A 15,993-nucleotide genomic window follows, 5' to 3' on the forward strand; every position below is an offset into this window, starting at 1 on the left:
AGGAACAATAACATAATGAACATGCAACATAGAGTTCTTGTTTTTCAACCCGGCCTATATCATATGGTTAGTAATTTAGGGTAACACACAATGAAATGGGAATGACATACTTGATAAGTGCAATGCATGTGTAACTATTGTTCTGTATGTGAACACGTGACTGAAGCTACCTGAATCTCTCAGTGAGGTGTGCGGAGTGGGAGGCCCAGGCCCTGTTGAGGCTCTGGAGGCGTTTGATCTCTCTGTCATTCAGGGGCAGTCTGTAGGCCAGCTCATTCACACGTTCCAGATCAGGAGAATGGCTGCTCAACTTACACATCTGGGTCTGGAGAGGGAGGAAGGAAGGAATTTGAGAGATGTTATGAATTTATAGTGCAATAGAGGCAATATAGAAGCAATGAAAGAAGCAATAGTGTTATCAAGGATACAACAGAGGTACAGCTCAGTTGTCAGACATGTTTACCTTGAGTTTTTCCATGCGCTCCTGCATGACAGTGAGGTCTGGTGTTCCGACCGGGTCGGACTCCCTCAGAACCTCCTCAGCCTCCTCAGCCTGACGGGTCAGAGAGTCCAACTGCTCTTTAAAACGCTCACAGTCTTCAGCTCCACACTAGAGAGGGAGAGATAGAGGGGGTACAAAAGTATGAATGTACTGTATATAGTGTACATTAAGGGTGTTTGGACATGTGTATGTGTGTACACTGCTCTACTGTGTGCTTGTGGACTCTGTAGCATGATGACCCACCTGCAGTACCTCCTGCTGCCTGTGCAGGGCGTGCTCCAGTGTTGCTAGGCGATGTGTGAGTGACAGGCAGTCTGATTGGAGGGCTGCCATGGAGGAGGCGTCAACCTCAGTCTTCAGCTGTTCCCCCAGCTGCTGCAGCTGTAGTAGAGACTGTTGTACTGTTGCCTGGGCACCCAGCAACTCCTACACAACAACACAGCTATGAGGATTGGAATTGGAATTGGAGGACTAAATACTGTGAACTTGGTTCTGTAAGACCAACTTGGTTCTGTAAGGTCAGAGAGCAAAAATTAACAGCATCACTAAAACTGTGGAGTTTCTTTTATTTTTTGTTTCTATAATAAACACTGAAAATAAACCGTTTTGGCTCTACTGTACTGTGTATCATCAGCATCACCCCTGCCCCCTCACCCTGGGAGACCCCTAGGGTGTAAATCTGGGCCTGTGTGGCACTTTGGCCTAACAGTCTGAAAGGTGGATATAACAAGTGACATCAATAAGGGATCATAGCTTTCACCTGGATTCACCTGGTCAGTCTATGTCATAGAAAGAGCAGGTGTTCCTAATGTTTTGTACACTCAGTGTATGCCATTTAGGTGCATTCATTGCTTACGTTGCAGTCTCTAATCCATGCACTGCTTTCCTCTTCCGTGATGTCCCTGTCGGTGGCGCTCTTGAGCAGCCTGTCGGCCCTCTCCTCCTGTCTGTGTACAGCAGACACACTCTGGTCATACAGGTCTGTGTAGCGCTGCCACAGACCCAGCAGAGCCTTGCTGCTCCTCAGCTGTTCTGAGATCTGCTCCAGCAGACCGTTCCACCTGAGACAGAGGAAGATAAGTTAGGATCTGAACTGGGAACAGTTAAATAGTGTTGCACTTGCATCAAGTGTCACAGACTGTTCTAAGATAAGTCAACCGTTACTGTGTATACTGAGTGATTACATTCCAGACTCACAGCTCACAGTGGACCCCAGGAAGAATAGCTGTTGCAACTGTAAGAGCTAATGGGGATCCAAATACCCATTTTCCTGCAGCCCCCCTTCAATGCCCACCTGATGTTGACGTCCCGGAGGGCTCCGTCGAGAGTGTCTGCCACAGACGGGTGGCACTCTGTCAGCAGCTGGTGTGTGACAGAGCCAAACTTCCTCAGACTGCTCTCCTGCTTGTCCAACTCCTCCTGCAGGTTCTGAACAGGTACATAGCGCCGGGTCAATGACAAAGATAAAGCACAGAGATTCTGTTCATTCTCTACATACAAGTTATCAGGCTAAATGTTGTAATGCTATAACATGCCAATTCAACAATCTCAATTTAACTTCAATCTTCATCTCTTGCCTTCTTTTGACAATCTTGCCTTCATTCTGCATAGTATTTTTTCTTCGATTTTTTTATTCAAAATGTTATTCCAACCTCAGGGTAGTGTTGTGGTTGTATTTTAGTTGTGTTTTGGTTGTATTTTAGTTGTGTTTTGGTTGTAATTTAGTTGTAATTTAGTTGTGTTTTGGTTGTATTTTAGTTGTGTTTTGGTTGTATTTTAGTTGTGTTTTGGTTGTCTCACCTCCAGGCTTTCCACCTGTTGCTGTACAGCCTCCAGGGAGCCTGTGAGCAGGTGTAGCCGGGACACAGAGTACCTCCCCTCCATCAGGTAACCGTTGATCTCGTCAGCAGCACGACGGTACAGAGTCCACTGCTCCAGCACTGACCGCAGACTGACCTTCATCTGACCAATCTGGAGGGCCGGGGAGAGGGGACATTATGTTATACCGTGTTCATTGCCTGTAGTTTGTTATTATGGTAATGATTGAGCATTGCTATGGCAGTGAGCTACCCCGAAGCTGCAGAGCCTACCGCCAAGACCTAAAGTATTGTAATTTCCTTTCTAATATATGGTTAAACGAATATGTGGTGTGTTCTGTCTGAATTGAGTTTACATTTGGATATGGTACTCTAGGTGTTGAAACTGTTCCTAAAACTGCTTTTCCAAGATAATTTAAACAAAAACGGTCAGATAAATTGTGTGAGTGTCATGGTATCAGTCTGGAGAAATGTCTATAAACCCACCATATTGTCCAGGTTGGCCCAGGACTGGTTCAACCCTTTAAGGGTCTCCATAACAACAGAGCAAGCCTGCCCCCTCTTTTCCTGGATGAGTGCGCGCCCTCTCTCATCAGCTTTCTCCAAATCCTTCTCTTTCTCCTTCACTAACTCTTCCAACTCCTGAGAAGGAGAAAGAGAGGGAATATAAGAAAACACATATTATAGATGAATTAGAACTGATTTGAGGTTATAAAACTTACTGTGAAGAGAATATTGTTGCTTGTAGGTTTAATGGAAAATTGTGAATGGTGTTAATGCTGTATCTATGTCCCTACCTGACAGTCTTTGAGTGCGTTCTGCACCGATGCTACGTCATCTATCCTGTGTCTCTTCTTCAGTTTGTCTTCTTGCAGTGTCAGCCAGGTCTTCAGGGCCTGAACACCATTCTCATGCTCCACCCAGCCCTCCAAAAGGCCTTCCAACAGCTGGATCTGGGGTACACACACAGCAACATGTCACACAACAAGAACAACAACTGCCATCAATGTCTGAAAGGCAAAGCATGAACTTGAGAGATCAGCGCACAGATCGTTGACTTGACTTTCACCTAAATCTTGTTGCTCTGGCTATCAAAAAGTGGGGTTACATTTACTGATGACATCTATCCAAAAGGTGTGGGGGAGGCTTTCAGAAACATAATTCCTCCAGGCCATTGGGGGGCGCTAGCTACCTTCTCAATGATGAGGCCTTGCAGTATCTGCCAGCGGCGGTTCATGGCTCCCAGGCGCTCGGCGAAGTCGGTCTTGTCGCTGCGCTTCCCCTCCACATCCTGACTACTGATCTGGAGCACCGACTGGTTGACGAAGTCCACCGTCAGCTGTTTACATGTCAGGTCTATACTGAACCCCTGGAGAGACAGACAGGGGAATGGGAGAGGGGGGGGCGAGAGAGAGAAAGAGAGAGAGATGGGAGGGAGAGAGAAAGATGGGAGAGAGAGATGAAAGGGAGCGAGAGAGAGATGGAAGGGAGATAGTGGGTAGATTTGGGAAAGTATAGAGACAGGATAGGTTGAGTAATGGGAGAGAGAGGGACAGCAGAGACAGAAAAAGGGGGAAAGATAATAAATGAGAGAGCGAGAGAAAATGTCACAACACTCATTCAAATCATTACAATGATGGTCTGATTTTGTTTCAGCAAGGTCTCTGAGAGGAGTAACTCTACTACACTATCTTACCTTGTACTTCTGTAGGTAGTCCTGAACAACCTCTGACCCCACTGCTCCCATGATCCTCTGCTGGTCCTCCTCTATCACGTTCTCCATGAGAGAGATCCAGCTCATCAGCTCTGTGATGGCGTGACGCGACGCCAGCTTCTCCATCTGCAGCTGCAGCCACAAACACAAGGCAAAGTCATGTTACAAGCTACATCTCTCCATTTCCCAGTTCTCAGTGGACTGACACCACAGCTGTCATTAGCGCCATTGCTTTCTTTGGGAAATAAAAACGTAATTTACGAATTAGTTACAAGTTAGATAAACATGTGTTACTCTACATATTAAGCTAAAATATGGCAGCAAGTTTACAAACTTTAGACTGATCCTATACCTGGTGTAGCTTCTCCTGTACCACTGGGATGCGTGTGAACAGCTCAGCCCACTGGGTGTCCACCTGGGCCAGAGCTGATCTCAGACCAGCCGTGTCCACCCTCTTCAGCCGCAGCAGCTGGTTGCCTGTACTCAGCACTGAGGAGCGCAGAGAAGACTTCGCATCCACCTCCTTAGAGAACTCCTACAGGGGGAGAGAAAGAGAGAGAGAGGGGAGGAGAGCTTTCATTCCTTTTGTTAGATCATTGCACATGTTGGTGTAAGAACACGACTGCACATAGGACCCAGAGGTTTTCTTGGTCAGCTGAAGTGACCAAGAAAAAGCTTGTTCTATCTACAGCATACATGTATTAATACATTTCTCTGGGATATTTGTAGGCCTATCAACTGGTGTAACTTGAGGTCTCTCAGTCTCACCAGGAAGGCATACAGGTGGTCTCTGACCGTCTCCAGCTCCTGAGGTACGGTCACAGACTGTGTGGTCCAGAACTCCAGGCGGTCCAGAGCTGACCGCAACCACTGACTCAACTCTGCTGACTCACTCTGGTACCTGTAAGGTCACATGATATAACAGCAGCAAATGTTTAGTTCTAGGATTATTGTTTTATGTTTAGTTCTAGGATTATTGTTTCGTGTTTAGTTCTGGGATTAGTGTTTCATGTTTAGTTCTGGGATTAGTGTTTCATGTTTAGTTCTGGGATTCGTGTTTCATGTTTAGTTCTGGGATTAGTGTTTCATGTTTAGTTCTGGGATTCAATTTTAAAAACGTACTTAGCTAGTCTGGACACATACTGTACTGTATCTTCCACCGTTGGCATACATGGTTTAAATTGGCAATAGCATATACAGCATAGAAACACAACACAATGACTACTTCTATGATATACAGTATCTATTCAGGCTAATATCCCGCAATAACTTTAAACCAAACCCACTCTCCTCCTCTCCCCCGCCCCCTCCCCTCTCCCCCTCTTCTCTCCCCCCTCCCCCTCTTCTCTCCCCCCTCCCCCTCCCCTCCACCCCACCCCTCCCCTCTACCCCTCCCCTCTCCTCTGACCTGCTCCAGTGTTTGAGGGTGGAGTCGAAGCGGTGCAGCTCCTTGTTGACCTTGGTGGTGGAGCAGAGCCAGTGTTCGCCTAGCTGGGTGAGCTGGTTCTCCAGGTCTGAGCAACACACAGACAGCAGCAGCCTCTTCCCCTCTTCCATCACCTGGTAGAGCTGGGGCTGGTGCTCTGTCAGGCTGGTCTTCAGACGCTGTAGATGGGAAGGGGGAGAGGTGAGAGGTAAGGATCAGAAAACAATTACCTGTAAATCACAGTACCCAATACTAAGGTGTTTCAATACCATGTGCAATGAGAACACAAATATGTATACCTGGGGGACACTTGTATGTTTATCCATTGAATTCAGTTACGTTTTTAGTGATTTCCATTGCAACAAGGGAACATGCTAAAATAATTAGTCTTGTGCCAGGTCAATCAGTAGGTGTGTATGATAAGAGGTGTGTGTTGTGTACCTGGTAGAGAGTGATCCTGTCGCTGAGTCTCTCCTCTGTCTCCTCCACCAGGCCCACCGTAGGGATACTACACTCTACTGCCTCCAGCTGTCTGCACAGAGCCTGGTAGTCCTCCACCAACATGCTCCACGACTGGGACAGACAACAGACAGACAACAGACAGACAACAGAGACCGAGACAGAGACAGAGACAGAGACAGAGACAGCGACAGAGACAGCGACAGAGACAGAGAGAGAGAGAGAGGGGGGTGGGTTAATATCAGTCTGTTCATCCATTCACTTAGCTATTCATAATTTATTGTTGTCATCTACTATGACTGAGCTAGAGGGGGAAATTAATAAACAAATCAGTCACCATCTCAGTTAACCTGACCATTCATCTATTCAACAGTCTATCAATCTATCCCATACATCCCTTCAACGCTCTCTCACGCTCCCTCTCTCTCTCTCTTTCTTCATTTCGTTCTGCCTTTCTATCAATCCACTCCATTCCTTCTTCCATCCATCCACAAAAAAATAACCAAACCAGTCCACCAAACCATTACCCAATCCCTCCTTCAATAGCAAGTAACCATTCCCCTCTTGCTTCCCTAAGTAGCAACCAGGTACGCTTCCACCGTCCCACCCTCACCTCCAGTATTCCCTCCAGCTCGACCCCTCTACGGTGGGCCTGTTTGAGGACGTTGTTGGCCAGGGCCAGGGTCTCCTCCAGGACCTGGCTCTCCCTCTGGACCACCAGGCCGCTCACCTTACTGTAGAATGTCTGGGTCAGGATCATATGACACTCCAAACCCTGGAAAAACTCCTGGGGAGAGGAGGGGGTGGGAGGGTGAGAGAGAGAAAATGGGGTTGGACAAATGTCATGAATTGAGAGTGGAAATGCATTGTGACCTTAAAAATAAGCAACACTAAAGAACACCATGATGTTATTAGTATGTTCAGGAACCTGATATGACAATGTGTCAGCCCACCCAATAATGTTTGAGTGTGGACATTTATTGTTAGCTTAACATGTAATATCACCAAACTCTCTTTTTGAGGGCTTTACCTTGTGCTTGTCTAGGAGCATCTGCACTTCTATGACGGAGCCCACGGTCATCTTCTGGTCGGCGGCCATCTTGTCCTGTGCGGTGTCGACCAGGTCTGTGAGGTCATGCAGGGCACTCTCGTACTGGGCCTTCAGAGACAGGCTGTGGTTCAAACTGCTACGCCTGGAGCCAACCATCAACACCAGCTCCTCGTAGGCATCCTATAGACATGGGTTATAGATAATACAGTGCATCAAACATACACTATACACAACCTGGGTTAGATATTAGACAGTAGATAGGGTTGATATGTGCAGGGATGGGCGTCTATGGCACCCCCCTTGTTAACAAACCCCCCATATTCACAGTAGCACCTCACCACCCCTGCACAACTAGTACCGTCCCCCCTGTTAACGTTTGACAATTCATCCCCTGGCTGTTTTAATAAAACAGAGTATTACACAGTGTATATTACACATAGGTTATATGATAGTGTTATTAGGAGACAGTTGTGTTGTTACCTGTAGTTTGAGTAGCTCCTGGTTGGAGATCGGGTCAGGCTGTAGTCCATCCACTCTGCTCCTGAGCTCTGCTACTCTCTGCTCAAACTCCCTCAGACCATCCTCCACCTCTGATAATGTCTGTTCATGAAAAAGGACTGTGTTAAATGTGTGTGTGTGTGTGTGTGTGTGCGCATGTGTCTATTACTATCACTGTACCTCCATCTGTTTGGGTGCAGGCCTGTCTATGGCTCCAGCCATCCTCTGCAGCAGCTGATGTTTACTCTCACTGAGAGCTGTGAACAGCAGCCTCAGCTCAGTCTGGTGGAGAGGAGACAGGAGAGACTGGGGTCAAAGGTTAGCAATGATGACAATGACGAATGGTAGACATGCAGACCTTTATATCGCACGCACGCACATACACAAACAAACACACACACACATGCACATACACAGTAGCTACCTGGAAGCCGGTGTGTTCCTGCAGTCGGTCTCTCATACAGTCACAGTGTTGCTCCAGGGTTTGGTCCAGCAGACCCAGTCTCTCCTGCAGCCCATCCAGAGTGTCTTCCATCAGGGCCTGCTCCTCCCCTCCATACAGCCTCCTCCCTCCTCCTGCTCCTCCACCTCCTCCTCCCAGCAGCTCCCTGCACTGGCTCATCTCCCCTGTCACCTCCCTCACCTCTTTACTCAGGCTCTGCAGAGGAAGAGGACAAGAAGAAGAGGTGAGTCAAAAGCCCAATAATATAGTTCATAATACAGTATAGAGGGAATGTTCTCTGAATGTTCTCTGAATGTTCTCATATTATGTGTGTTGGGAATATTGCTCCATAAAGTCTATTAGCTGGTTTGTTACTTGAACTGTCATTTGGTTGATTGCCTCTGTCTGTGGTTACCTCCAGATTAGAAAGCTGTGTCTCAGTGTCCTCTGACAGTAGCACAGGACCAGAGAGGACGTTGTTCTCAGCACTGTCCAGCCAGGACGAAGCTGCAGACACAGCCGCATACAGCTCCTCCTGTACCGACACACCCCGGGGCACGCCCTGCTTACTGTCAGCAGCGCCTCCTGGCTGTAGACGCACAACATAGCAGTTATATTCATGTTACACGTTAAATAACTAACTATCTAGAATATTTAAAGCTAGCACAGCCACATCATTTACTGGAGGTAGCTATGTTAATGTAACCAGAGAGGCTTAATTAATCACAGAAATAAGCATTCTCACTGAATCACAGTCAATCCATGTTTTCATGCACACATCCAGGAAACCCATATATTACTGGTTGACTGTATTACTTCCATCCTCATGTTATATATACCCAGTCAGTGTATGTGTATTACCTCTTGGGCTAGCCTCTCTAGAGTCTGGCTGCAGCCCTCAAACAGAGCCCTGGGGAAATGAGGGTCCTGTCCCACCGCCTCCCTCCTGAACACCACACCTGGGCTGGACACACACGACCTGTGGAGCACCTGGGGAGAGGGGAAACAGGACTGTCAGATACTGATGTAATCTCACACCATAAGTTAGTACTGGTTACTGTACTTGGTTGGAATATGGTTTGTACTGTAGGTATCTGAATAACATTAGATGCTATGTGGACAGGTGTGCTTAGACAGGTAAGGTGTTTTGTAGATACGAAGATAATAGATAGCCAAGCCATGCGTACCAGGCTGGGCTGCTCCTGCTCCAGGGAGTTAAGGGACAGCTGTAGTTTGGTGCTCTGGTCTTTACTCAGATTCTCCCACCTCTGTCTCATCTGGTCCTGAAGGGTCAAGGTCTCTACCTCTAACAACACACCAGGTGTTCCTTCACTATAGAGAGAGGGGGAAGAGAGAGAGAGTGAATGAAATGGTAAGGGATAAACAGACCTGTGCAAGAATGAGAGAGAAAACAATTAGAGTGTGTGTGTGTGTGTGTGTGTGTGAGAGAAGTAAAACATACCTATCTCCATTGGGTGTGGTCTGTTGGCTGAGAATCTCCTCCCCTACACTGGCTACAGACTTCAGTAGACTTCTCTGCTCTGCTAGCTGCTCCTCCAGCTCCTGCACAATATAACAACAGAGCATAAATACACACAGCTACTGAACTGGTATAAAACACATTAGGAAGGCACAGCTCCATACCCTCCAACACAGATACATACTGTACTTAAAGACAACTATACCTGTACGCACTCCAGAGGGAAGGAAATATGTAGAGTAATGGTCCAGTATAGTGATATAGTACATGTACAGGAAAGAGCTATGTCATATCCTACCCTCTGTCGTAGCAGGTTGTCATGGTGCTGTTGTGTACGTGTGGAGTGGGCCTGGGATAGCCAGTCCTGTACGTTGGGACTCTGGGACAGGATGGAGTCTGGCTCACTGTCCTCCTGCTCCTGTAATGAACCCTGGGACACATGAAGAGGTCAGAGGTTAGGGGTTAAAGGTGAGAGATGTTACAGTGGATATAAACAGTGATAAATGCTGTTACTTTAATGTTTTGTGAGATTGAATTACGAAGATACTCCAACTAGGATTACTCTCCAAGTAATGGATTAAAAGGGATGGATTACTCTTTAAATTATATTTTAGGAGATTAAAAGGTTGTTCAATGACATTTTATTTTAAGACTATTTGGTAAAAAATAATGACATATTTCTTCATAATAAATATTGAATATTGCATTCAGACTATTTGTTTGATATGCAGATCTGTGCTTGTAAACATACCTACTACTATTGAAGACAATATCATAGCAAAGTGAGAGGCCAAATACCATGTGTCATCACAACAGTGTTAGAGTTAGTATGACGAACAGAGAGAGAGGATTCCAGAGCATCTCTGGGTTAGGGTTAGAGGTTAGCATCTCTTTGCTCTTTGTTTGTGTGACATACAGGCAGTTGCTGTTCTCATGGGAGACAGTGGGCCTTTATGACTGAAGCATAGCCTTTGTGTCCACACAAAACAACTATTGATGGAAATGCGCAACACACTTCAACAAAACACAACAATACACCAACACACAAGCGAGGCAGGTATATGGTCAAACTGTGTGTTTGTGTTTGTGAGAGAGAGAGAGAGAGAGATTTTTTATCTGTTACTACGGCGGCGCAAGTGCCAAACGCACGTTAGTTTGTAATTTCAGCATGTAAAAACTGGCGCTCTGGCGTTTTCCACCCCATGCACCAGGTTCAGCAATTTACCTGTCTAATATTAGCTTGCTTGCGCTGAGGTGGGAGGGCTGGCAATATTTGAGTTGTGTCCTTGAAAACAAGCGCAAAAGTGACAATTTCATGCAGCGCATATCGGGATTTAAGACCAACGAAAAGCAGGTCTTAGTGGTTGGTAATGGCATGGATTTTGTGGGCAGAGGCGTTCCCTATGCACCCATGACACACAGTGCCCTAATGCTCATGGAACAACAGAGGAGATGTGCTTTTTGTGCCGGTAACCCTAGTATTAATAAACATTTGGTTTCATTTGATTAAAAACCACGTAGCACGTAGCTTTAAGGCAGTTTTTTTTTTACCTACCCAATGCATTCGCCAAGAAGCCAAGCCTATCAAGAAAGGGTTTGACTCGTGAGACTGCTTTGAAATACATCTTAATCACCAAAGCTTTATTAAAAGAGCAGCAGAACAGTGAGCGGACATCCCCTTTTTATCTATGTATTGTGTAATCCTACATCGACGTGCATAAAACCCCCTCCATGTAAGCTACATGCGTCCATATGCCCATCATGAAACGAGAGTTGAGATGATGCTGGTGACCCCTGTACTTCTTTTCCTGTAATATACCCTTACCCTAGGCGTGCCTATAGGCTAAAACTAAGGCTGGTTCAACAGCAATCGGTTGTCTTATTTATCCATGCCATTTTATGATATCATGCTTCTGACCAAGCTATTTAGAAATATTGTTGTTGTTTAAAAAGATTGCTTGTTTTGTTGTTTAATTGGATTAAAAACCAAATTTATTAGAATGATTCACCATCCTGGCTTTATGACGATAACATCCAGCTGGCATGCAATGGAATTTAGGCGCCGTCTGCTATTTCTGGAGAAGTGTGAATGCGATCTGTAAGATGGTTCCATTCTTTATAAAACATTATATTTGGGAGCAGTATAATGGTGAGTGGACATTCTCTTTATATTGGATCTTTGTCCAGCTTCTATGAAAAGTTTGGATGTGCGTAAAACCCTCCATTGTCTGAGTTGCCTTAATATTATATGCCCACGGGGAGCAATTATGGTGCCTGTCACTATTTAGACATAGCCTCTTTAAAACAAGTTGTTTCATTTTGATAAAAATTTGATTAGAATTATAACCATAATGCAATTTACAGTAGGCCTAGCCCCTATATCAGTGTGAATGCTATGTTTAACAATATATCTCCATATTGAAGTCATGCCTTACTTAGAACAATGTGGATTGCAAACATGTTCAACATATTTAGCAAAAATGGGATAGGCCTACATTTTGTTATTTTGTTTCTGCAGCCTTTTTAACAAACTAGGCTATAACGGACTAACATTCCAATTGGAGTTGAAGACAACACAATACATTAAAGACTTGAAGCAACCACATAAATTATTTAGCCATGGAGCAGGTTCTGATTGGCCAGTGAGGGTTCAAGCCTACAACTTATTTATTCATCAAAACCCAGCCCTTTCGCGCCACCGCCAGCTACTGTGCCCATAATTCCCGCAGTGAAAATAGAGCCCACTGTGAGAAGTACAGAAAGACAAGAAGAATGTGAATTGGTGGGAATGAGAGGGACAAAGAGGAGATATATAAACAAAGAGACACAGAGAGAGGAGAGGAGAGGAGAGGAGAGGAGAGGAGAGGAGAGGAGAGGAGAGGAGAGGAGAGGAGAGGAGAGGAGAGGAGAGGAGAGGAGAGGAGAGGAGAGGAGAGGAGAGGAGAGGAGAGGAGAGAGAGAGAGAGAGAGCGAGACAGAGAGACTGTGAAAACAGATGCAAAAGCCCAACACTCATACCACTACGATGCATCGTGTCTTACCTGGATGTCGACCTGTTTGTCCTGCAGCATCCTCTGCAGCTCCACCAGGCTGTCTTTTAGGGATTGGAGTTTAAAGGTGAGCTGCTCTGCCTCCCCGCGCGTCCCCGCCCGCCCCTCCAGCAGTAGGCTCTCACTGTGGACCGATAGCTCTGACAGGGAGGCCACCTTCTGCTCAATCTCAAACAGCATGTTCTGCAGGGAGAGCAGCACACAGTAAGGCCAGCCCAGACATGGTGACCGCCAGAGTGACCACAACCTGATTCACAACTTGACCGCAGAGTCACTGTTGCAGGGAAGAAAGCTGAGACATGATAGCGAACCCATAACTGATACAGCTAACAAGACCACACTGCTAGCGCTAAAATACAACAGTGGAGACTGCAAAATGTCAATATCAGTAGAGGCTCCTCAGATGAGGAAGGGGAGGACCATCCTCAGTGAACTTCAGAAAACTGTAAATAGTGAAACATTAAAAAGTTATCCTTTTTAGATAAAACTATACTAAATATATTCACGTCACCAAATAACTGATTAAAACACACTGTTTTGCAATGAAGGTCTACAGGTCCTCAACAGCACTCTGTAGTGTACCACCATGAAGGAGAAATGAAGGAGAAGCAAGAGAGAGAGAGAGAGAGCTAGCTATATTTTGTTGTATTTTTTTCCACTTTCGCTTAGCTAGCGAATGCAGCTAGCTAGTTCAGCCTACTCAAAACACCTAGCTTAAACTGAGAGGGATGCTATGTCAGCTAGCTGGCTATGGCTATCCAACACTGGAACTCTTCCAAGTCAAGGTAAGCTTTTGGTATTATACATGTATTGCCACCGGGGCCTACCAGTGTAACTGCTAAACTGCTTGCTGACTGTACACTGTACTGCATAATTGTTGCTAGTAGCTATGTTGACTATGACATTAGCTAATATGGCGACAACGATGTATGCTATGTGTAGCAGTTAGCGGTTATGATATGAAGGTTTGGCTTGGAAAGGTTTTTTCGCCTGGTCATAGACAGCTGATGTGTTGTGCACTGAAGTCCACAAGCGAAGGGAAAAGATGAGAGGAGTAGAGCGTATAGATGCGAGAAGGAATTATACAAGAGCAAGTGATCATGCTGTTTGTATGTGGCTGCTATAAAAGTGAACTGTGTTTGCGTGTGATCAGGGGTGTATTCATTCCACCAATTCTGTTGAAAAACGTTTCGTAAACGGAAGCAAACGGAACGAAACGAGGATAAACATACCTGAATTTGTTCAATAGAAACTCACATTTGCACTAATGTTTACACCATAGATCAGCTAGATACAGGCAAGAGTGTGCAAGGCGGTATTGAATGTGTCGCTGTCTGTCACCTTGATGACTCACATTTTTCTCTTGACCTGTGCAACTACTTTGTAAACTTTCATTCATATGCTAGGTTGTAACAACCTCATGATGGGTATAGTGGAATGTGAGTATCATGTAGTAGCCTAAACCTATCAATGTTAAATTCAGCTGGGTGAATGGAATATGAATGACAGTCATCCAATATGCTGTAATAGAAATAAGGCCATGCTCATAAAAAGAAAATAATCGTCCTCCCTCATCTTAAACGGCACCGACCGCCACTGGTCAATATGGTATGGTCAGAGAGGGCAGCTAGAATACTGCTCTCATCAGGGAGTCAGCTCAAATATGACAGTCAATGATAACTCAACCCCAGGCCTACAAAAAACTGTGCTATCTAGAACCTAAAAGGGATCTTCGGCCGTCCCCATAGGAGAACCCGTTGAAGAACCCTTTTTGGTTCCAAGTAGAGCACCTTTGGGTTCTACATGCAACCCAAAAGGGTTCTACCTGGAACCCAAAAGGGTTCTACCTGGAACCTATGGGGGAAGAACCCTTTTTCCCTAAGAGTGTACTGTAACTAACTATACCACAACAACATGGACACAACCCCTTTCTCTATCGCAGGTACAGTGCCTTCGGAAAGTATTCAGACCCCTTGACTTTTTCCACATTTTCTTACGTTACAGCCTTATTCTAAAATTGAATAAATTGTTTTTTCCCGTCATCAATCTACCCACAATACCCCATAATGACAATTTTTTTGAAATGTTTGCAAATGTATTAAAAATAAAACAATGAAATATCAAATTTACATAAGTATTCAGACCCTTTACTCAGTACTTTGTTGAAGCACCTTTGGCAGCGATTACAGCCTCGAGTCTTCTTGGGTATGACGCTACAAGCTTGGCACACCTGTATTTGTGGAGTTTTTCTCATTCTTCTCTGCAGATCCTCTCAAGCTCTGTCAGGTTGGATGGGGAGCATGCTGCACAGCTATTTTCAGTTCTCTCCAGAAAAAGAAAAAAATGTGTAAAGTGGTTATCCCACTGGCTATAAGGTGAATGCACCAATTTGTAAGTCGTTCTGGATAAGAGCGTCTGCTAAATGACATAAATGTAAATGTAAATGGGTTCAAGTCCGGAATCTTGCTGGGCCACTCAAGGACATTCAGAGACTTGTCCCAAAGCCACTCCTGCGTTGTCTTGGCTGTGTGCTTAGGGTCGTTGTCCTGTTGGAAGGTGAAGCTTTGCCCCAATCTGATGTCCGGAGCGCTCTGGAGCAGGTTTTCATCAAGGATATCTCTGTACTTTGCTCCGTTCATCTTTCCCTCGAACCTGACTAGTCTCCCAGTCCCTGCTGCTGAAAAACATCCTCACAGCATGATGCTGTCACCACCATGCTTCACCGTAGGGATGGTGCCAGGTTTCCTCCAGATGTGACGCTTGGCATTCAGGCCAAATAGTTCAATCTTAGTTTCATCAGACCAGAGAATCTTGTTTCTCATGGTCTGGCATTCGTGCTGTCATGTGCCTTTTACTGAGGAGTGGCTTCCGTCTGGCCACTCTACCATAAAGGCCTGATTGGTGGAGTGCTGCAGAGATGGTTGTCCTTCTGGAAAGTTCTTCCATCTCTCCACTGAGGAACTCTGGAGCTCTGTCAGAGTGGCCATCGGATTCTTGGTCACCTCCCTGACCAAGGCACTTCTCCCCCGATTGCTCAGTTTGGGCGGGCGGCCAGCTCTAGGAAGAGTCTTGGTGGTTCCAAACTTCCTCCATTTAAGAATGATAGAGGCCACTGTGTTCTTGGAGACCTTCAATGCTGCAGACATTTTTTGGTACCCTTCCCCAGATCTGTGCCTCGACACAATTCTGTCTTGGAGCTGACATGCACTGTCAACTGTTGGACCTTATATAGACAGGTGTGTGCCTTTCCAAATCATGTCCAATCAATTGAATTTACCACAGGTGGACTACAATCAAGTTGTATAAACATCTCAAGGATGATCAATGGAATCAGGATGCACCTGAGCTCAATTTAGCAAAAGGTCTGAATACTTATGTAAATAATGTATTTCTGTTTTTTATTTGTAATAAATTAGCAAACATTTCTAAAAACCTGTTTTTGCTTTGTCATTATGGAGTATTGTGTGTAGATTGAATAAGGCTGTAACGTAACAAAATGTGGAAAAAGTCAAGTGGTCTGAAGACTTTCCGAATGCACTGTACATCAGTTCTGT

General features: G+C 45.4%; 1 protein-coding gene across 1 annotated transcript in view; it reads right to left on the reverse strand.

Moving 5' to 3' along the window:
- Positions 1–15,993, reverse strand: part of syne1a (spectrin repeat containing, nuclear envelope 1a) — a gene marked incomplete at its 5' end in the record, with an annotated part of 201,450 nt that overhangs the window by 39,820 nt on the left and 145,637 nt on the right. The window contains 25 exons of the mRNA XM_084149547.1: positions 171–325; positions 464–610; positions 746–928; positions 1,359–1,563; positions 1,797–1,930; positions 2,303–2,473; positions 2,806–2,961; positions 3,117–3,272; positions 3,512–3,688; positions 4,016–4,165; positions 4,386–4,568; positions 4,802–4,934; positions 5,442–5,638; positions 5,901–6,032; positions 6,532–6,705; positions 6,949–7,149; positions 7,450–7,569; positions 7,648–7,749; positions 7,892–8,125; positions 8,325–8,498; positions 8,771–8,899; positions 9,097–9,241; positions 9,372–9,472; positions 9,688–9,819; positions 12,431–12,622. Coding sequence (XP_084005673.1) covers positions 171–325; positions 464–610; positions 746–928; positions 1,359–1,563; positions 1,797–1,930; positions 2,303–2,473; positions 2,806–2,961; positions 3,117–3,272; positions 3,512–3,688; positions 4,016–4,165; positions 4,386–4,568; positions 4,802–4,934; positions 5,442–5,638; positions 5,901–6,032; positions 6,532–6,705; positions 6,949–7,149; positions 7,450–7,569; positions 7,648–7,749; positions 7,892–8,125; positions 8,325–8,498; positions 8,771–8,899; positions 9,097–9,241; positions 9,372–9,472; positions 9,688–9,819; positions 12,431–12,622 — 3,983 coding nt within the window. The remainder of the gene's footprint in view (positions 1–170; positions 326–463; positions 611–745; positions 929–1,358; positions 1,564–1,796; positions 1,931–2,302; positions 2,474–2,805; positions 2,962–3,116; positions 3,273–3,511; positions 3,689–4,015; positions 4,166–4,385; positions 4,569–4,801; positions 4,935–5,441; positions 5,639–5,900; positions 6,033–6,531; positions 6,706–6,948; positions 7,150–7,449; positions 7,570–7,647; positions 7,750–7,891; positions 8,126–8,324; positions 8,499–8,770; positions 8,900–9,096; positions 9,242–9,371; positions 9,473–9,687; positions 9,820–12,430; positions 12,623–15,993) is intronic.

Source organism: Coregonus lavaretus, assembly GCF_964263955.1.
Source record: "Coregonus lavaretus genome assembly, chromosome: 31".
NCBI classification, from domain to species: domain Eukaryota; kingdom Metazoa; phylum Chordata; class Actinopteri; order Salmoniformes; family Salmonidae; genus Coregonus; species Coregonus lavaretus.